Genomic DNA, 24,069 nt, shown 5'->3' with positions numbered 1-24,069 from the left:
AAACCACAAGCCCTGGTTTCACCACTTAGAGACTGTGAGCCATTAGATCAGGTATGATGCCCTAACTATACTGATGTAATGAAAGAATGTGGATTTTGGATTCGCAGCTTTTCCATTTCTTTGCTCAGTCACAACTTCCTTAAGTCAAAATTTCCCTTCTTTCTTTCCTTCCTCCCTCCCACCCTCCCTCCCCCACTTCCTTCTCTCTCTCTCTCTCTTTTTTTAGACAGCATCTTGCTAACTTGCTAACCCAGGGCCTTGCACATGCTAGGCAAACACTCTGCCACTGAGGTATATCCCCAGCTCTGAAACAAAAACTTACAGCCGCACAAAAACCTGCACACAAATGTCTCTGTCAACTTTATTTGCAATAGTTAAAAATTGGAAAACCCCAAATTCCTTCAATGGTGAATGGCCAAACTGTGGTACATCCATAGTGTAGGATTCTACTTGGCAATAAAACAGGACGTACTATTGATATACAGAAACAAAACTTGGATGGACCTCAAAGGAATTATGCTGAGTGAAAAGAGCCAATATCCAAAGGTATACATATTGTATAATTCCATTTACTTAACATTCTCAAAATGACAAAACTATAGAGATGGAGAATAGGTTATTGGTTCCCTGGGGTTAGGGATGGGGATATTTGTGGTGATGAAATTGTTCTGTATCTTGATTGGGGGTGTGTGGTTAACATGAATATATACATGTCAATAAAATTGTACAGAACTACAAACACACAAAATTTAATGTATGTAAAACTGGGGAAACTTAAATAAGGTTTGTGGATTGTACCCACGTCTATTTCCTAGTTTTATATTGCACTAAATATACACACAAAATGTTTCCATTGGGGAAAAACCGGGTGAAGATTACACCAAATTTCTCTTTACTATTTTTGCAGCTTCCTGTGAGTCTATAATTATTTCAAAATAAAGTTTTAAAAACCACATTTGTTAATATCACCACCAATTCCATGAGAAAAAGTCTAAGTACTGGAGGATTTTTTGTTTTTTTTTTTCAACAAGTCAACATAGTTTATTACTTTTGCACAGACTATTTCAAGGAGTTTAAACAAATAGTGGGGGGGGGAGTGACAGGTGTCCTTCACATCCAGGATCTCCTCAGGAGCCAGAACTCCAGCTGTGACTTCCCCCAGGCCAGGACAGGGGAGGGAACACCTGTTCTCCACATGCACGTGCAGAGGAAGCCAGCAGCTCGCACCCAAGTCATGCTTAATAAAAATAGTATATCATCTTCACAAGGAATAAAAACTAGTCTCAGATATATACAGCAAAGAGTGCGAGGTGACCTTCTGGGCTGGATCCCCCATGATGTGAGAGGCCAAGAGTAAAACAAAAGGGAGAGGGAAGCTTAAAGATGTCCAGGTGAGGCCACCCTGACCTTGGCAGCCCAGCTGCCCAAACTAGACAGAGGTGGGGCACTTGCTTGGCTGGGAAGAACAAACTCCTCCAGTCAATCACATCCCTATCTTGTACACCAGGTTCTCCTTCCTACCCATCTTGTCTGAGATAGGAAAGACCTCAGGGCTCCTATACCTGCTCCCTATAGCTTCTCTTCACCTGTGGGCTAAGGCCCCTGAGCTTCTGAACTCCATGACCCCACAGATAACAGCCTAGGGCAAAGATGCCACAGGCTGAACTCCTTACAGGAAGTGAGAAACCTGAGGCCATAAACAGCTCTGGGGTACATGTCTTGGGCCCAGTTGGTCCATTAGTCATGGTAATGTTTCCTGGAGCTATAGCCTCCCTCCTGGATGAGACTGACCTCTAGCCAGAGGCCTCTGGAACATTCAAAGTCGAAGTATTTGGAAGCTAACGTGCTCTTGGTAGAAGTATAAGTTTCCCAACATTCTAATTTTTAACTAAAAGCTAAAACTTTATAACTGCAAACATCACTGGTCCCATGAAAAAAAAAATTATCACTGGCAAAAATGCTCTCCACTGATTTCCCTGAAGTCATATACTCCATTCATTTTTATGAAAATATCTGCTAAATACCCAAGTATACATGAACAAAGTCTGCATCAGTTATGCTTTCAAGTGAGTTTCTAATTCAGCTCATAAGTTAAACAATCACCTAAGGACATTTCCTCAATACAGCCATCACAGAAGTGCTCTATGTGTACTTCCTTTTTCATCACAGAATATTAAAACGTATCTGCTGGGCATCACAGCACATACTTGTAATCCCAGCAACTCAGGAGGCTGAGGCAGGAGAACTGCAAGTTCAAGGGCAGCCTCAGAAACTTAGTGAGGCACTGTCTTAGTGAGACTTTGTCACAAAAAACAAAAATTAAAAAAGTCTGGAGTTGTGGCTCAGTGATTAAGTGCCCCTAGATTCAATCCCCAGTATGAAAAAACTAAAAAAATAAATAATTAAAACAATATGTCCTCCAAGTTAAAAATTTAATAAAAGTAATCATCTTTACTGCCTCATTAAGGATATTTTAAAGTAAAACTGACTGATAAAATATCTACTAGAGAAGTACAAGCTATTGTCTTGATTTACATCTAAGCATCAGCCATTTTAACATTGTTGCTTTTGTGCCACTAACACAAAAACTAATATAGCAAAAAAATAAAAATAACATTTTAGAATTTTGAAAATAGTTTTGACCTCTCAGAATGCTAACCCAACTTCCATTGCCTCACTCCATTCAGTCCTTAAATCTCTACACTCTGTCTTCTACTTTTACCTTGCTACTGAAAACTTTTTTCTGTAGTCACTGTCACCTTCCTGAAGGCCATGTCTAAACACCTCCATTGCAACCTCACTTTCTTTATTTCTCTGAAGCATTGGCTACTACTAACCATCTAAGTTTCCTTCTCATACATGACTCACTGTACTAATCTTTCATTTCTTATTTGATCTCCGTCCTTTCTGCTTATTCTAGTTTTGACTACATGTCCCCAAACACACCTCCTGGCAACAAGTATATGTGGAATGAATAAGCTTTCTTATCATGCATCCTTTCCTTTCTCTAAAACTTAAGTGGTTCAAGTCCTCACTGAGCATAAATGCTTGCTTCCATTTTAATGTCTCCTGTATCTGCCCTATCTTACCCAATGCTTATTACTTTTTACTTTTTAAAAATATCTTTTTAGTTGTTGATGGGCCTTTATTTTATTTATTTATGTGCAGTGCTGAGAATCGAACCCAGTACCTCACACATGCTAGGCAAGCACACTACTACTGAGCTACAACTCCAGCCCACTGTTGTTAATTTTGTAGTCCACACTTTCATTAGTTCATGCTTACACTATGCCTCCATACCTTCTGTTCATGTTTTAATTCATTCCAAGCATGACTGCCAAGCGTGACTACTCTTTTTTTTCTTTAGTTTTACATTTCTTTTTTTTTCCACATGACTACACTTACCTCTCTCCAGCCACCTTCCATTATAATTTTATGAAAATATCAAAAGTATTTTTTCAAAGAGGTATATCTGAGTTTTCTCAATCTGGGTCCAAACTTAGTTTTTACTATACCCTTGCAAATATTTCATTCCAGATGAACTGGTCACACAGCATTCCTTAAAAATGAGATGCACAATTCTGCCTATATGACTCTATGCTCATGCACAAGCCTTTGCTCTACTTGGAATAGCCTGTATTTTTGCCCCCACTTTTCTAAATCTGTTTCTTCAAAGTTCAAATCATGCCCTAAATTATTTGTGTCTTCCCCTACCAACCCAGTCACCAATAATCTTTCCCCTTTTCTACACTCTTGTAGCCCTTGCCTATACCAATGTTTCTCAGTTTTTCACATCTTACACACACTACTTATCACTCTTCTGGTAGGGCAGCAAAAAGGTCAGAGAGATAATAGAAATAGGAGAGATCATCTGTAGCACATACATTTATATAATATCTATGATTGTTAGGTACCATGCTAAAATTTGACAGTGCAAAATTAATTTCTTAAGTCACTACTTTTTTTTGGTGCTAGCGATTGAAAAAGGGCAAGCACTCTACCAACTAAGCTATATCCCTAACCCCACTAAGTTACTACTTTTTTAATTAGTATGAAAGATAGATAATGGACCAAAGTACTTGGTATAATAGAAAAAGCTGAGCTTCCACTTGGCTTGCAACTATAAAATAGCCTACATCATAATCTTTATGTGTAAGCTCATAACTTTTACCTCAATGTGACCCTGCTAGGTTCTACAGGTAGTCTTATTATATATAGGGTAAGAAGCAGAACCAAAGCAGATGACCCTTGTGTGTGCACATGATGCAGACAGCAGAAAAAGGTACTGCCAATAGACAAGGGAAATGGCGAATTAGGAGAAATATGAAGATATATGTTTTTTTCCTAAAATGCTAAAAGATTACACAGGGCTGAGAATGCAGCTTAGTGATAAAGCCAATGTTTAGCATGCATGAGGTCCTGGGCTCAAACCCCAGTACCAAAAACAAATAATAATAAAAGAATATAAATGGATAATCTGTGGCACAAAGGTAAACAGAAAATGAATATTTTGCAGGTAGATATAGGGAGAGAGAAAAAGTGAATTTCAGCAATTGTTATGAAGGTCATGTGACCACATTAAACAGTATGTTTCTCACCTGATCTATGACATTCATTTGTCACTTAATATTTTCCTTTTTCCATTTAAAAATGTGTTCATGGCCTAACTTCCAAATTTTATATATATATATATATATATATATATATATATTATATATACCCATACACATATTTGTTTTTGAGAAGGGGTCACATTATCTTGCTTCAAACTCCTGGACATAAGCAATTCTCCTGCTTCAGCTTCCTTCTAAATAGCTGGGACTACAAGTGCATGCCACCTTGCCCACCTTTAATTTTCTTGAGGAAAGTGACAGCACGTTATAATTCTACTCATATACAGAACTGCACACTGCATGCAGATCATTTATATGCACTACTCTCATGTACTTAATCCTATCTTTTTTACAGTTTTTTGTTATTTTTAGAGACACATGACAGTACAGTGCATTTTGACATGTTATACATACACGGAGTATAACTTATTCTAATTAGATCCCATTCTTGTGGCTGTACATAATGTGGAGTTTCATTGGTGGTGTATCCACATATGAACATAGGAAAGTTATGTCAGATTCATTCTACAATAGTTCACTTAATTCTATCTTGTATACGTACCTTTTATCTCACCAACTAAATTATAATCTCCTTGAGAGCAGGATATATATGCTTATTTTGCATTCCCCCACAAAGCTTAGCACAATACTCTGTTCAAAGCAAATACTCCTTTTCTGTTGAGTAATACAACAAATGATAAGTAATTAACTAATTGGTTCATTGGCAAGTGCCTAGAGAACAATAAATCCTACATTATCTTTAAGAAATATCTCAGGGGGGGCTGGGGATGTGGCTCAAGCAGTAGCGCGCTTGCCTGGCATTCGTGCGGCCCGGGTTCGATCCTCAACACCACATACAAACAAAGATGTTGTGTCCGCCGAAAACTAACTAACTAAATAAATAAATATTAAAAAAAAAAAAGAAATATCTCAGGGGGGCTGGGGCTCAGGTAGCGCGCTCGCTCGGCATGCATTCGTCCCGGGCTCGATCCTCAGCACCACATACAAACAAAGATGTTGTGTTCGCCGAAAACTAAAAAATAAATATTAAAAAAAATTCTCTCTCTCTCTCTCTCTCTCTCTCTCTCTCTCTCTCTAAAAAAAAAAAAAAGAAAAAGAAAAGAAAAGAAATATCTCAGGGGCTGGGGTTGTGGCTCAATGGTAAAGCACTTGCCTAGCATGTGTGAAGCACTGGGTTAGATTCTCAGCACCACATATAAATAAATGAATAAAATAATGGTCCATCAACAACTAAAAATATATAAAAAAGAAATATCTCAGAAGGTTTACTATGACAGAGAAAACTCATTAGCAAACAACACTGTTAACAAAGGTTTTTAGAGATGTCTTCTGCTTAACAGTCATCAATAAAATCTACAGCTCTAATAATAAAAATGTCATACAGGTGGAAATCAACTTATAACAAAAAGAATTAACCTCTGAATTGCATATAAAAACACATTAAAAAGATAGTGCACTATGATCAAGCAGGTTTCATCCCAGGGATGCAAGATTAGTTCAATATATGGAAATCAATAAATATAATCCACCACATCAATAGACTTAAAGACAAGAATCACATGATTATCTCAATAGATGCAGAAAAGGCATTTGACAAAATTTAGCATTCATTCATGTTCAAAACACTAGAAAAACTAGGGATAATAGGAACAGTCCTCAACACTAAAAAAACTATATATGTTAAACCCAAGGCCAACATCATTCTAAATGGAGAAAAACTGAAAACATTCCTTCTAAAAACTGCAATAATACAGGAATGCCCTCTTTTATCATTTCTATTCAACACAGTCCTTGAAACTCTAGGCAGAGCAATTAGGCAAAAGAAAGAAATTAAGGGGATATGAATAGGAAAAGAAAAACTCAAACTCTCCCCATTTGCCCATGACATGAACCTACATTTAGAAAATCCAGAATTCAACCAGAAAACTTCCAGAACTCATAAATGAATTCAGCAAAGTAGCAGGATATAAAATTAACACCCATAAATCAATTGCATTCCTGTACACCAATGATGAGTCAGCTGAAAATTAGGAGGACTATCCCATTCACAATAGCTTCATAAAAAAAATACTTGGGAATTATCCTAAAAAAAAGAGGTGAAAGACCTCTGCAATGAAAACTACAGAACATTAAAGAAAGATATTGAAGACCTTAGAAGATGGAAAGATTCCCCCATTTTATTGGACAGGAAGAATTAATGTGGTCAAAATGGTCATACTACCAAAAGCACTATACAGATTTAATGCAGTCCATTTAAAAATTCTAATGACATTCTTCATAGAAATAGAAAAAGTAGTCATGAAATTCATTTGGAAAAACAAAAGGCCCAGGATAGTTAAAGCAATCCTCAGCAAGAAAAGTGGAGCAGGAGGCATAAACTCTACTACAGAGCTATAGTAACAAAAATGGCATGGTATTGGCACCAAAACAGACATGGACACCAATGAACAGAGTAAAAGACACAGAGACAAACCCACATAAATACAGTTATCTCATACTAAAAAAAGGTGGCATAAACATGCATTGGAGAAAAGATAGTCTCTTCAACAAATGGTGCCAGGAAAACTAAAAATCCATATATAGCAGAATGAAACTGAATCCATATCTCACCCTGCACAAAACTCAACTAAAAGTGGAGCAAAGACCTCAGCATTAGACTAGAAACCTTGCACCTACTAGGAGCAAATGTAGGCTCACTACTCTAACATGTTGGCTTAGGAAATGACTTCCTCAACAAGACTCCTAAATCACAAGAAGTAAAATCAAGAATCAATAAATGGGATGGTATCAAACTAAAAAGCTTCTTCAAAGCAAAGGAAACAATCAAGAATGTGAAAATCTTTGCCACCTGCACCTCAGATAGAACATTAAACCTTAGGATAGATTATATATGTGTATGTGTGTGTGTGTGTGTGTGTGTATACACACACACACACACACACCACAAAAACAAATAACCCAATCAATAAATGGGCAAAGACATTGAACAGGCACTTCACAGAAGAAATATGAATTGTCAGCAAATATATGAAAAAATGTTCAACATCTCTAGCCATTAGAGAAATGCAAATTAAAACTACACTGATATTTCATCTCACTCCAGTCAGAATTCACAGGAATACAAAAAAAAAAAAAAAAGAATACAAGCAATAACAAATGTTGGCAAGGATGCGGGGCAAAAGGTTCACTCATACATTGCTGGTAGGACTAAAAATTGGTGCAACTACTCTGAAAAGCAGTATGGAGATTCCTCAAAAAATTAGGAATGGAATCACCATTTGACCTGGTTGTATCACTCCTAGGTATATATCTAAGGGAGTTAAAATCAGAATACTACAGTGACACAGCCACATCAATGTTTATAACATTCCAATTCACAATAGCTAAGCTATGGAACCAACCTAGGTGCCCTTCAACAGATGAATGGAAAAAGAAAATGTGGTGTGTATATACACGATGGAATATTACTCAGCCATAAAAAGAAATGACTATGCCATTTGCTGGTAAATGGATGGAGCTGGAGACTATCATGCTAGGTGAAATAAGCTAATTCCAAAAAACTGAAGGTCTAATGTTCTCTCTGATATGTGGAGGCTAACACACCACAAGAGGGGGAGGGGAAGAATAGAAGTTCAGCCTTTAGACAAAGAGGAATGAAGGGAAGGGAGGGGAAATAAGAATAGGAAAGACAGGGCTGGGGTTGTGGCTCAGCGGTAGGGGGTTCATCTAGCACATGCAAGGTCCTGAGTTCGATCCTCAGCATCACATAAAAATAAATAAATAAAATAAAGGTATTGTGTCCAACTACAACTAAAAAATAAAATAAAATAAAAAAAGAATAGGAAAGACAGTAGAATGAATCCAATAACACTTCCCTACATACATATATTAATACACCACAGTGAATCTCCACATCATGTACATCCATAAGACTGGGATCCTAATTAGAATAAGAAATTCTTCATGTTTGTATGAATATGGCAAAATACATTCTACTCTCATGTATAACTAAAAAGAACAAATAAAAAAAGCTTCCACTCCTACTTTTAATGATGTCATCTTCTAAAGTTAATAATTATATAGTTCTCAATATTAATCATAACTACTCAAAGTTTCAGGTAGCCAAGGATGATAAGATTTACATATCAAGCATTTTCATGCACTGAAAAATTGCTACAAGACTAGATGATTTCTAAAGCCTTTTTTAGGTCCAGATTTATATACAGAAGGCAAATGCATCATGGCTTACATTTTGTCAACTGAAAATGCACAACTAACTCCATGATGACTAAAGGAGGAAACCCAGAAGGTAAACAGAGGCAAAATGCAACTTTGAAGATTGTGTGATAGCAGCAGATTTTTAAAAACATCAACAAACAACCCAGAACAACTGCAAATAAGAAGGCTCTTTTCAGGCAGACTATGAATGTAAGAGAGTCACAAACAGAAACAGGTGTTTCAGGTCAAGGATGCTGCCACAAATAAATGGCAGGTGTGACTTGCAGTGGTTGAAAATGATGTTTAGCTACATATCAGTCTTTTCACCTTCATCCACCCCCACACGTATTTCAATCACGATGAGTAATATCACTGTCAGATATAAGACAGAGAGAAAAAGGTCAAATATAATATCCTATAAAAGGCCAGTGACACCTGACTTTCTTTTAACATATTACATCTCATCACTTTTGCATTTACATATACAAAATACCCCACCATAAAGCCCTGGTGCCCATGACACCTACTGATTCTGCTTGGTAAGAAAGCACTTTGAAGAGGTCATTCTCCACAGCAGTCTTCTGCATGATTAAGTGGTCCTCAGAGTAGCTCCTCTGCACTAATTTGACATATAATTGCTCCAGACCCTGGAAAATAAAACAATACCGCAATGTAATGATGAAACTAACAAGAGATGTTACTAATAATTGCCGCAGCAAAAAATCAATGGTAACTTACAGCCATGGCAGCTTGAAAAAATTCATCAGCGATCAAAGCATTTCCAACATCCACCCACCCTTTTCCTGTTCTCATATTCATCTAGAAGAGAGAAGTTAGAAAATAGTTTTTAAAACTTCACACCTCCCTCAATCTGGCTGGAGAGTACTGGAGAAAATAATTAATCTTGTCAATATATAGTCACATAGCCCACGAAAGGAAAAAAATCAGTACTTATTAGAGTTGTGTGTTCTGCTTTGAACACCACAATTTAAAAGAAAGAAACTTAAGAAAAGCAATAATAACAAAAAATTAATAGTCCTGATAACACATCTACTAAAATATTGGGATAATTTATACAGGAAAAGAAAGTTTTGAAAACTTGATGCATGCATAATTGATATAATTATATAATAAGCATTAGACTATGGTTCAACACACCTGGGTTCTAGTTTTTAATTTCATCCCTAACACAATTTTGACTAATCCAACATTAATACTAAGTATCCTTTACATGCCAGGCACCCTGGAAAAGCTAACAGTACTATAATTGATAGATATTTAAGTAAATAGTTGATAAATAATATACAAAAATGCTGTGGAAGCAAAGAAGAGCTGGATCAAGATGGAGGACAGAGCATATACTACAGTCATCCCTTCTACCATAAATCCCAGAGACTCAGGAGTTTGAGGCAGGAGGATGTCAAGTTCAAGGCCAGCCTCTTCAACTTACTGATACCCTGTTTCAAAATTTAAAATAAAAAAAATTAAAGGACTGTGGATATAGCTCTGTGGTAGAGGACCCATGGGTTCAATCCCTAATACTGCAAAAGAAAATCAGAAATATCTATATACTGCTGCAGGGTGATCCTAGGAAGTAACATTCAATTGTCAAGTGGGGGGAAAAATGGACAAGAATACACATGAATGCTACAATTTATCTAAGAAACTGGAGGTGGGGAAGACACAAGTTATGCACTGGGACTTGAGCTCTGGGTCACTGGTAGAGCTTTCTGCCTGGCATACATCAGGCTGTGGGTTCAATCCCCAACACTGCAAAGAAAAAATAATATTAATAATATATACCTGTTTTATTATATTTAAAATCATAAGCAATAAAATAAAATGATTATCTACAAGAAGAAAGAGAAAACACATTTTATTGTTTATAATTTTAAAATATAATCAAACAGGTATATATTATTAATATTATTTTTTCTTTGCAGTGCCGGGGATTGAACCCAGAGCCTCATGTATGCCAGGCAGAAATAAGCTAGACTTATTTAAATATACTTTATTAAGTAGATTTGTCTTTGGAAGCATATTAATCTTTCAAAATTATAAAACAAAATTTATTCAAACTGGAAAAAATCAGTAAAAATCAAAAGTAAATAAAAAGAAATTGACCTAATTATCTATCAAGTTGAAGGCACAATCATAAAGCAAGAATTACTTCAAGTAACTTCTTTTTTGTTTTTTGAGCTGGGGATCTCAATATGTTGCCCTGAACAGCCTCAAACTCCTGATCTCAGGTGGAAAGGCTTCTGCCTCAGCCTCCTGGTCAAGTAATTTAAAAGCGGTATTTTAAGACTATTAAAACCATATGCTGGGGTTGTGGCTCAGTGGCAGAGCACTTGCCTCACACATGTGAGGCCTGGGTTCAATCCTCAGCACCACATAAAAATAAATAAACAAACAATAAAGATATTTTTAAAATACCAGATATTTTTAAAAAAATAAAATAAAATCACATTTTGGGCTGGGACTGTGGCTCAGCAATAGTGCATTTGCCTGGCATGTATGAGGCACTGGGTTCGATTCTCAGCACCACATATAAATAAATAAGTAAATAAATAAATAAATAAACACCAACATTTATTTTAAAAAAAAATCAAAGTTTGACTAATGGAATATATTCTGAGAATAAAAGAAATATGAAAAATCTAGGTCTAAGTGTGTAGATCAGTGGTAAAGTATTTGCTTAACCAGTATGAGGTCCTGGGTTCAATCCCCATCATGAAAAAGAAATTGTTTTCAGAAATCATATTATCTGATAATGTTGATATTACTATATTCTGAAACTATTATAAATAACATATTTTAGGATGAAATAAATTATTCAGTATATTAAGGTTATAAGACAGTAAAAGATATACAACAAGGGGCTGGGGTTGTGGCCTAGTGGTAGAGAGCTTGTCTAGCATGCTTGAGGCACTGGGTTTGATCCCAGGCACCACATAAAAATAAAACAAATAAAATAAAGGTATTGTGTCCCTCTATAATTAAAAATAGATATACAACAAAAAATCAAGAAGGCTAAGTGAAATGCTATAATATTAAATACCATTTAAAAATTTAAGTAAGAACTCATGTATTTTCTCTTTTTTCAAAAATATGGCCAGGTGCTTGTAATCCCGGCTACTTGGGAAGCTGTGGCAGAGAGACTGAAAGTTCAAGACCAGCCTGACCAACTTAGTGATAATCTGTCTCAAAATTAAGAAAAAATAAAAAGGGCTGGGGATGTAGCTCAGTGGTAGAGCACCCTGGGTTCAATATCCAGTACTGAAAAAAATATATTTATATATGGATATAGATAGATAGATATGTGGACATATAGAGATACATAGATTTTTTTGCATTACTAGGAATTGAACACATGAGCCCTGTACCACTGAGCTACATCCTTGGCCCTTTTTAGTTTCTATCTTGAGGCCAGCCTCAAGCTTGTGATTCTCCTGTCTTAGCTTCTTGAGTTTCTGGAATCATAGGAATGTACTACCATGCCCAATTAAGAATCTCTATTAAAAGTAAAGAAAGCTGTTTGGAGGAATGACTGATTCCAGGTCCACGACAGGAATTATATCAGATGAGGCTGCAATACTGTCATATTAGAAATTAAAAAAAAAAAAAAAACTATTGAACTACTAGGGTCATGTCAGAAGGATTGAGAACCACTTCAAGTGGTTCCTACCAGTAGGTCAAAGATAGAGCAATATGCATCAATAAAAATAACTACAACTGAATAAAATTCATTAGCTATATATATTCATATAGATTTTATTATATACGGGGTGAGAGTGCTGGGTATTGAACTCAGGGCCTCATGCAGACCATAATGATATATTTCTTTAAAAAACTTACTTGGGGCTAGAAATGTAGCTCAGTGGTAAAGTGCATGTTTAGTATCCCCAAAGTCCTGGGTTCAATACCCAGCACAAAATTTTAAAAAAATATCTGGCTACTGTTTAAGATGTTAGAGAACCTACTCATTATTTCTGAAAATGACTAAAGGGCAAGAATCAAGCCCTTAGTTTGTCTTTCTTTATAAACTACACTTCACCCCAAAAGAATTAACTATTTCAATTAATGAACAAAGAAGGAACACAGAATTAGAATTAGAATATCCAAACCCCTACAGAAATATCAAATATAGAACAATAATCATCAAAGGGCACTAACAGAACAAAAAAAAGTGATAGGTGGGCATTAGTACATCATACCACATATAAATTATTCTGACAAAATGCAAACCTGAATCAAAACAAGTTTCTTGATCTAACTACCAGTTCACAGGAAACTGAGGACAGAGGACTATATTTCAAATGATATCATGAGGATGATCATCAGAATCCAGAATTTAATAAATTCTACAGGACAAATACCCTGGCTTCTTCAATAAATAAATTTCTTCTACAATAGATTTTTTTATTTTAAAAAGAGAGAAAATATGAAGTTTAAAAAAGACAGATTAGGGGCTGGGGTTATAGCTCAGCGATAGAGTGCTTGCTTCAAGCATGTAAGGCACTGGATTTGATCCTCAGCACCACATAAAAATAAATAAAATAAGGCTGGGGTTGTGGCTCAGTGGCAGAGTGCCTGCCTCACACGTGTGAAGCACTGGGTTCAATCCTCGGCACCACATAAAAATGAATAAACAAAAAAAAATTTAAATAATAAATAAGTAAATAAATAAAATAAAGATATTGTGTCTATCTAAAAAAATAAAATAAAAAATAAAAGAGACAGATTAATAAAATACAAGATGAGAATCTTCTTTGGTCCTGATTCTATGAAACCAACTCAAGGGTTCAGATATTCTAATTCTACATTCCTTCTTTGTTTAATTACTGAAATAGAGAGAAACTCCCTCATTAACTACTTAGTTACCCCAAAACATGGTTTGTACCAAAAGACAAACTAAATGCTTGTTTACTGCTCTTTATTTAATAGTTTTCAGAATAATAAGTTGGTTCTCTAACCTGCTGAGGGCAAGGGGTTGTGGATCTGGATGTTTAATGATTTCAGGAAATCTTTGTGTTTAATGATTTCAGGAAATCTTTGTTAGATTTTATAAGGTTTAATAGATATTGGATCTGTTGAATAAAAATATATCTTGTCTTTTAGACGAAGATACAAAATTATACATTTTGGACTTGCTTTAAAATAATCCATTGGGCCAGGAAGTTATTGTTGGAGGATATAGAAGAAATGAATGACCATGAATAGAGGATTATTCTAATTGAGTGATTGGTAAATGAGGGAATCACTGTAATTATCTTAACTGAGTTTTGTGTACAATTGAGCTTTTCCATAATAAAATACTGCTTCATAGCTGAGGGTGTAGTTCAGTGGTAGAGTACTTGCCAAGCATGTGGAAGGCCCTGGGCTACATCCCCAGGACCACCAAAAAATGCATGCATGTATAATGATTTAAAACACTGGGAAAAATATTTTTCCACTGAAAAAACATGATTGCCTCCAGGGAACAAGACAGTAGACAGAGAGGAACTGAGCAGAAAACTGCTGTTTTTTATTACTGTCATTATTTTTCTGAAAATTTTAATTTCACATAAATATATATATGTATTATTTGGGGGAAAATATTTATTTTTGTGATGCTAAAGATCCAACCCAAGATCTTCAGAATGCTAGACAAGCACTCTCACTGACCTACACACCAATCCTTAATTTTTTTAAGTAATAGAAATGCTAGAGGAGGACTTCGAGTTTCAGCCATAATTGAATAGTTTGTTTCAGACTGAACTTCCCACTGAAAAAAAAAAAATATTTACAAAAGTTGGGCAAAATATAACTGTTCAGGTACATTACAGTGGCTACATTTTGGCAAAAACAATGAAAACACACAAGATGAACCCCATATTCAACCCAGCTTTATTATATGACATACTATGTGGATTTTTCAGGTAATTGTAATTATATCCACATGGGCAAATATACAGTCTGTCTATTGTATATTTACCTGCCCATTTTAGTTTATCCAGCACTTCTCAAAAAAAAAAATAATTTTAACCCTATGATACTCTAAGGTAGATATTAGTATTTTCACATTACAAGTGAGAAAACTAAATAATCTCCCAATGGCACATAGCTAGAAGTCACAGAACTGGAATTCAAATCTAGGTCTCCAGACTTCTAATCCTGCACTCTTGCTGGGTGCAATGAAGCACACCTGTAGTCCCAGCTCCCTGGATGCTGAGATAGGAGAATCACTTGAGTTCAGGGGTTTCAGGCCAGACTGGCCAACATAATGAGACCCTGTCTCAAAAAAAAAAAAAAAAAAGTGGAAAAACAAAATCATATAATCTTTACTTACTTAATAATTCAAATTTTTCATTAGACAAACTCTTCTAAGCCTAAATAATACCATTCCCTTGGATAGAGAAACTGACATGCTATCAAGTTAGAGGTGATAGGCCAGGCACAGTGGCATTTGTCTATATTTTCAACTATTGGGAAGGCTGAGGCTAGAGGATCACAAATTCAAGGAGAGCCTGAATAATTTAGTGGAATCCTGTCTCATAATAAAAATAAAAAGGGCTAGGAATATAACTCAGTGGTAGAGCACCCTGGGTTCAATCCAATCCCCAGTACCCTCCCAATGCCACCAAAAAGAAAGAAAAGAAAAAGAGGTGATAAAAGCAAAAAGGAATTCATAAATCCAGATTTATACAATCAATATGTAGTTAGTTTACTGAATCACAGTAATAATAAATATAGAACTGCCCAGATCTTCAACTGTAATAGATACACTGATGATAAAAAGAACATCGTTAGCACTAAAGGTTTCAACCCCCTCCAGTTTTATACTAACTTCAACCATTTTCATCAGAGTAACAATTATCTCATTTCATCTACACTTTCTCCTCAATCAACTAGGACTTACCAAAATCTGTCTTCGAAGAGCTTCTTCTGAAGCAACTGAGACTTCACACATACACACCAATTTGCAAGCAACATGACATACTGCAAAACAGTAATTAGATACCCATTAAAAACAAAACATTCATTCTCCTTTTATGTACATCTATAAAGAGGAAAGATGATTGAAGTGAAGCCAATTTTTTGGTTTAAAGAAAAAAAGTCTGAACCTGGGCATGGTGGCATATGCCTTAATTCCAGTGATTTGGGAGGCTGGAGGTCTGCAAGGTCAATGCCAGCCTCAGCAATTTAAGGAGACCCTGCCTTAAAACACATTTTCAAAAAAATGTGGTAAGAATGTAGCTCACAAGTAGAACACTTCCAGTTTCAAACCCCAGTACCACCAAAATATATATTTCTTTGTTTGTTTTTGTTGTTTTGTTTATTTTTGTGGTGCCAGGGATTAAACCCAGGGCACCATGCATGCTAAATGCTCTACCACTGAGCTATACCCCCAACCCCCAAATAAGAAGTTTAAAGGCCTTTTTAAATAATCAATTTTCAAAATGAAATGACCTGACACTTACCAAATGAATCATTTGCTTAATGCTCCAGAGAGATATTTAATTCTCAAATTTTAATTTCTGTACATATTAACTCACTGAAGATATTGATTCCATAAGATGCTCTTGTATGTACCATGCTAACAAAAGAATAATTCTAAGAGGAATCTAGAGTTATTCAACATCTGACAAAAATCTCTTGACATCAGGAAGGATAGTTTTAGATTTTTCTCCTAAAATGAGAAGCTTTCTAAGAATGTATTTTCTTAGATGACACTAAAGTTCTTGAAGTATGATTTAGAAAATAGAGATGGCTTCATTATACAGATCATTTTCCATGAAAATAGGCAAATAAGCAAGTGTGAATAATTTTAACTTTTTTTTTCAGTGCTGGGGATTGAATCCAAGGATACTCTACCACTGAGCTATATTCCCAACCCTTTTTATTTTTTATAATGAAACAGGATCTCACTAAGCTGACCAGGCTGGCCTCAAACTTGCAATCCTTCTACCTCAGCCTCCCAGGTAGCTGGGATTACAGGTGTAACCTCTTTATTTCTGTAGTTTGTTTCATCATAAATCATCTCTAAGTTTTAAAAAATGACTTTACCTATAATTGAACTAATCACTTTATGTGAGATCTCAGCAGCCATTCTTCCTATGCTAATACAATTTCTAATAAATATTCCATCATAAAAGAGACAATCTGCCCAGCTGAAATTACAGGGAAATTGATTGGAGTAGTCAGATTTCAACTGCCCATCATGAGATGCAAAAACTATTTATATTTCTCTCTCTCTCTCTCTCTCTCTCTCTCTCTCTCTCTCTCTTTGGTATCAGGGATTGAACTTAGGGGCACTTGACCACTGAGCCACATCCCCAGCCCTATTTTCTTTTCTTTTTTTAAAATATTTTTTTACCTATACTTGGACACAATATCTTTATTTTGTTTATTTGTTTTTATGTGGTGCTGAGGATCAAACCCAGTGCCTCACATGTGCAAGGCAAGCATTCTGCCACTGAGCCACCATCCCAGCCCCCCAACCTTATTTTGTACTTTATTTAGAGATAGGGTCTCACTGAGTTGCTTAGTGCCTTGCTTTTGCTAAGGCTGGCTCTGAACTCACAATCCTCTTGTCTCAGCCTCCAGAACCTCTGGGATTACAGGCATGTGCCATTACACCTAGCTGCTATGGATCTCTTAATGACATTATTTTGTTCTAAAAACACATTTGATAAAATTATGTCTAATCATACACTTACACTGACTTGAATTTCCAGTTTTGAAAATATTTCCTTTCTTTTTTTTTTTAATATTTCCTTTCTTTTAAAAAAATTTTTAATTGTCTATGGGCCTTTATTTTATTTATTTATTCATATACAGTGCTGAGAATCAAGCCCAGTGCCTCAACACATGCTAGGCAAGCACTCTATCACTAAACTACAACTCCAGCAAAATATTTCCTTTTTTTCAATCAACGTATATTAATTCTTTAGTGTTCTCCAGGCCCTGAACTCTCAATTATTTCCTCTCTCAAAAGGTATGTTCAGTACCACCCTCTCAATTTCTCCCCATTCCCACATTCAAAAAAACATCAATTAATCCCATTGTGTTTCAAGCTTGCATCCTATTTCTCCTTATCTTTCATTGCCAAACTTACTTAGTTGAATATTTATCCAATACCTCTATTTTCTTGCTACTCAATCTGTTTTGCACCCTTATCTCTTCACTAAACCTGTGCTTCCAAAGACCACCTTCCCTGATTTCACAGGAACATCTCACAATGACCATGACATTTTTGAAAAATACTATCCTCTTGTTCTGAGCCATCCTAGTTCAGTATTAAGCAATATCCCTGTACAGGATATTGCTTAATCTAAGAACTTTGGTCCCATCCTCACATTCAAGATCCAGGTGTTTATACTGATTGCCGATAAGCCTTCAAGCCAAAGACACCTGAGGCTGAAACAAAATACTACTTTAGAATAAAGATGTTTTCTTTGTTGTTGTTGCTCTATTCTTCTCACCAATATGTTCTTTGACCTTTTGGTATTATAAACATCTTGGTTAGGTGTTTGCTGATCATTACTTTGAACATCTGTCTTACTTTCTTCTACCAATATCCACAGCCTGATATTTGAGTTGACCTAAACAAACATAGTGTTGTACTCTCTGGGATTTATTAATGTTTTATTTTTGTTATTGTTTGGATATGAGGTGTCCCCCAAAAGCTTCTGTTAATGCAGGAATATTCAGAGGCAAAATAATGGGATTATGAGAGCTATAACCTAATCGGTCCATCCTAGTTTGAATGGATTGACTGGGTGGTAATTGTAGGCAGGTGGGACTGACTGGACGAAGTTGGTCACTAGGCTCTGGAAGGGTGCATCTTTGCTGTGGCCCCTTTCCACCCCCTGCTCTCTGCTTCCTTGCTGCCATAAAGGGAGAAGCTTCCCTCTGTTGCATCCTTCCCCGATGATGTTCTTCCTGCCTCACCTTGGGCCCAGAGCAATGGAGTCACCCATCTATAGACTGAGACCTCTAAAATTGTAAGCCCCGAACAAACTTTTCCTCCTCTAAATTCTTTTTGTCAAGTGATTTGGTCACAGTAATGAAAAAGCTAACTTTAAAAAATTATTGTTTATTTAGTGTTAATGCATTACTTACTAGATCCTCAAACATAATTTTTTCCATGGTTTCTCTGTTCTGGAGTCTTACCTTGTTCCTTTCACCTATTACCTGCCATAACATGGTATGACAACCCAATAATGAGTAAATGGGCACTCAATAAATGGGTAATGAGTCTCTAGAATTTTTAAATCACATTTTGGTCTTCTGTTCTTATTCTTTTTCTTCTCAGTAATTAAATGGAAGATTCAAGATTTTAAAAAAGTCACTAATCACTGGGCTTGGGGAGAGTACCTGAAATTCCAGCTACTCAGGAAGCTGAATTAAATGGATCAAAAGTTAGGGACCAGCCTGGGGAACTTAGCAAATCCTGCCTCAAATCAAAAGTGCTGGGGATGCAGCTCAGTGGTAGAACACTTGCCTCATATACAGAGAGGCCCTGGTTTCTAATCCCCAGTACTTCCAGGGGGGAAAAAACCCTCCATACTCTGTTTTTTTCCTCAATACTACTGGTTCTTAAAATTTGGTGGGCATGAGAATTCTTTTTTCATATTATAGACATGCCCAGGATTCATCCTGAACCCAAATGAATCCAAACCACCAATGGCGGGGGGTCAGCGGGGCTGGAGTTGTGCCTCAGTGGCAGAGTGCTTGCCTAGCATATGTGAGGCACTGGGTTCAATCCTCAGCACCACATACAAACAAATAAATAATATAGGTACACCAACAACTAAAAAACATTTTTAAAAAATATCAATGGTAGGGACTGGGCATCTGTATTTTTAAGAGGCTTTGCAGATAATTTCAGGTTATACCAATATTTAAAAATCACTGCTATTTCTTTTCTCCCTCAGAGAATCAATTACTCTTGTAGCTTCAACTATCACCCTCATGTAAATAACTGCCAAATCTACAGGTCCAGCTCAGATGTTTCTCATAAGCTCCAATTTCACATCTCCCTTGTTGCTGCAAATGCAACAGGTCTAAAACTGGAATTTACAAGTCATTTTTCTACTTCAGGCTTTCCTATTTTTGTTAATGATTCCAGAACATATTTCCATAATTCTTCCAAATAATAAAAAAGTAGTTTATAAATACTGATGAATTATTTCATCACAGAACATAATCCAGGCACATTGAATTTATTTTAAGGCAACAAAGTATCTCCATATATATATTAGAGGTTTGCTGCACTGCATATAATTCTCCACTGTATTAACAAAGCACTAGTTGGGCACCTATAATCCCAGCCACTCAGGAGGCTGAGGCAGGAGGAGCGTGAGTTCAAAGCCAGCCTCAGCCAAAGCGAGGCACTAAGCAACTCAGTGAGACCCTGTCTCTAAATAAAATACAAAATAGGGCTGGGGATGTGGCTCAGTGGTCAAGTGCCCTCAGTTCAATCCCCAGTACCACCCCCCTACACATACAAAAAAAAAGCACTATACATTTAACAAGCACCTAAATATCTGAGGAAGCACTGACACATGCAGCTCAGTGCAGTGGTTCATGCCTGCAATCCCAGTGACTCGGAAGGCTGAAAAGCAAGAGGATCACAAATTCGAGGCCAGCCTGGGAAACTTGAGACCATGTTTCAAAATAAAATAAAAAGGGCTTGGGATGTAGCTCAGTAGTAGAGCACCCTTGGGTTCAATCTCCAGTACCAAGAAAAACAAAGAACTGATATATGAAGCAGGACAATACACTGGGAAAGATCGTCGGGTTGCAACACCCATTTTATCTATATCAGAGTCAAGAATTAATGTATTTTGCTGGCTGTGGTGGTGCACACCTATAATCCCACCAGCTTGAGAGGCTAAGGCAGGAGTATTGCAAGTTCAACCCAGCCTCAGCAACTTAGTGAGGCTCTAAACAAGTTAGAGAGACCTTGGCTCAAAATTAAAAAATAAAAAGGGTTGGGGATGTGGCTCAGTGGTTAAGTGCCCCTGGATTCAATCTCTGGTACCAAAATTTTTTTTAAAAAAATTAATGTATTTTAATATCACACAATTCACCTACATACTAACTTTCTCCCACAGATAAATCCTAACTCTTCCCTCTCTATAACTCAGAATCCAAGGCTTGTTGGGAACAATGATATTTACATATACATTAAAGAGAAAGAATTATTCTTTAAACATCCTAATAGAGGAGTAAATCATGAGTAAGCATATTATTAATTCTATTAACCACCAATTAATGTATACCTACATTGAAATTATATACAGTTTTGTTTGTATTTACAAAGATAAATACACAGTAATAAATTCTATTTGTTGCATACAAACAAGTCATTTGTCTTTACAAAGTCAAGAAGTAGAGATCCATCCTTTGATTCACTGCCTGAATGTATCCTGTATATTGGGACAATATACTTTCATAAATCCATTTGTTGTCACTATTCTTGTTGAAAAAAAAAACATTAATTATCAGTACACTAGACCTTGCTCATTTAGCCAAAGCATTAGCACTTTGTCAGATAGTAAGCATTGGTTTTTCAAGCAAACAGCTTCCCTTTCTACATTCAAATCATCCAAGATAATGAGTCTGGTTTGGGATTTGGGTTTTGTAGTTATTGTTCTTGTTTTTTACCCGTGGAAGTAGAAAGAATCTTTAGTTTCTCTCAGTAACTCATTCCAATGTTTATCAACCTACTTCTCGAGGAAACTATTCTTTTCAGTGTTAAAAATTTAAATCCCTCACATTGCAACACTTTTCAATCTTTTATTAATGGAGAGGGGAAACTATTCAATGGTCCTTCATGTCCTGAAGATTTTGATCATTTATTTTCCAATGGGAAATAATCTATGTCCTTACACATTCTCTCCAGTTTTCATTTTCCCATCCTTTAATCATTTGCCCTCTAGACTATCTTGTGGTGATGCCCACAAACTCATAAAGAGCTAACCTCTGAAAAATCATAAAAACTGAGGAAAGCTATTTGCTTGAAAAACCAATGCTTATGAATTATTTTGTTTGATTGTCTTTTAACAAATCTCCTAGAAGTGGTCAAAACATTATTCAAACTGTGGGAACATTATCTAATGTCTAGTAAGAATACTCCTCAAAATGAGTCACAAAATGTATACATACGTACGTTTAACTGTCTGCTCTTCACTCATAAACAAACCTATTCTTCTGGTAACTGCCCAGTTCCACAGGTTTACTGCCATTTCTTCAATCTGGACAAACAACAAAATATTGGATTTTAGTTGATGATATATATACCAAAGCATTAGGGGATAGGGAATTGTACTGAAGTCAGCAACTAACTTTGAAATGCATCCAAAAAATTAAGATGGGTTGATGGATAAATGGACAGGTGATAAAGCAAATACAATAAAATGTTTATAACTGTAATAGCTCAGTGGCAGAACTCCTGTCTAGTATGCATGAGGCCCTGAGTTCAATTTCCAGTACCACAAAAAGGAGAAGAAATAAAGTGTTTACAACTGTAGAATCTAAGTGTTTGTTAAATAGATGTCCACTGTAAAATTCTTTTAATTTTGTTTGTTTATTCATTTGCTTTATTTTATTTTATTTTTGAGATACTAGGGATCAAACCCAGAGCATCAGACAATGCTGTACAACTGAGATACATCCTCAGCCCTCAGCTCTCTTTTTTGAAAATTTTTATAATTAAAATGTTGGAGAAAGAAAAAGATTTCCTTTTGTGATACCAAAAACATTACATACACTCTGTCATTATATCTATATACATTTTAAATATAGAAGTTATTAAATAAAACACATTAAATTATGGTAGTTATATTAAAGTGGTATGATTACAGATGATTTTTCTCCATTTTTCAAACTTTCTATAAGTTGTTACTTTATGACTTTAAATAATTCTGTATTTTTCCATATTTTATTAGAAAGGATATGGCAAGGGGCTGGGGATGTGGCTCAAGCGGTAGCGCGCTCGCCTGGCATGCGTGTGGCCCGGGTTCGATCCTCAGCACCACATACAAAAAAAACAAAGATGTTGTGTCCGCCAATAACTAAATAAATAAATAAATATTAAAATTCTCAAAAAAAAAAAGAAAGGATATGGCAAATTATGACTATAAGTATTTCATAGTCACAAAAATGCATAATTTGTCTAACAAATATGTATTAAGCACTTACATTGCAGGTTTTGTGTTGTTTATATAAATGTATAATGAGGTCTGGGGCTATAGCTCAGTGGCAGAGTGCTTGCATAGCATGTGTGAGGCACTGGATTCCATCCTTAGCACCACATAAAAATAAATAAAATAAAGGCACTCTATCCATTTACAAATACAAAAAAAAATTAAATAAATATATAATGATAAACACAGCAAATATATGTATCATAAATAAATTATGTGACAAATAGGCTTTCTAGAAAGAAAACAAATTCAAGGCATTTCCAAAACCAAGTAGATCTTTGTGTGAAATAAAAACAGACTCTTGGGCTGGGATTGTGGTTTAGCGGTAGAGCGCTTGCCTAGCACATTCGAGGCCCTGGGTTCGATCCTCAGCACCACATAAAAATGAATAAAATAAAGATATTGTGTCCAACTACAACTAAAAACTAAATAAATAAATAACAGACTCTTGGCACAAAATCTTATAATATCTTTTCACTAACAACTAAGCAAAAGAAGAGATTATAATTTAAAGAGATTTACATACTAAGGAATCCACTATCCAATAAATGAGGTGCACATGCCTATAATCCCAGCTACTCAGGAGTGTTAGCCAGAAGGATTGCAAGTTCAAGTCCAGCCTCAGAAATTTAGTGAGGCCCTAAGCAACTTAGTGAGATCCTGTCTCAAAACAAAACAGAAATGGACTGGGAATGTGGCTCAATGGTTAAGTGCCCCTAGGTTCAATCCCTGGTAGCAAAAGAAAAGAAAACATAGTGATATATTATCATGATTCTGAGTTAGGAAAAATCTTCTTAGACATGACATCAAAAGCACAAGCAATGAAAGAAAAAATAGACAAATTATACTTCATCAAAACTAAAACTTTTTGCTTCAGAGGATGATACCATCAAGAAAGTAAAAAGACTCCACAGAACAGGAGAAAATATTTGCAATGTGTCTTTAGAATACATAAAGATGCTGCTACTCAGACTAAAAAGAAAAATAGCCCAATTTAAAAATTGGAAAATGATCTTAAC

General features: G+C 35.8%; 1 protein-coding gene across 1 annotated transcript in view; it reads right to left on the bottom strand.

The window, feature by feature from the left end:
* The window catches only part of Tex11 (testis expressed 11), a 271,569-nt gene extending 249,473 nt beyond the window's left edge, over positions 1-22,096 (bottom strand). Inside the window, exons 1-4 of the mRNA XM_046467052.2 lie at positions 22,015-22,096; positions 15,754-15,833; positions 9,591-9,671; positions 9,380-9,499 (exon numbers count right to left, since the gene is read on the bottom strand). Coding sequence (XP_046323008.2) covers positions 9,380-9,499; positions 9,591-9,671; positions 15,754-15,833; positions 22,015-22,090 — 357 coding nt within the window. The 5' untranslated portion in view covers positions 22,091-22,096. The remainder of the gene's footprint in view (positions 1-9,379; positions 9,500-9,590; positions 9,672-15,753; positions 15,834-22,014) is intronic.
* Positions 22,097-24,069: the final 1,973 nt, after the last annotated feature.

This window comes from Marmota monax, unplaced genomic scaffold, assembly GCF_021218885.2.
Source record: "Marmota monax isolate L192 unplaced genomic scaffold, Marmota_monax_Labrador192_F-V1.1 WCK01_AAM20220418_F8-fsc00284, whole genome shotgun sequence".
NCBI lineage: Eukaryota > Metazoa > Chordata > Mammalia > Rodentia > Sciuridae > Marmota > Marmota monax.
This window is presented reverse-complemented; position numbering and strand designations above follow the sequence as displayed.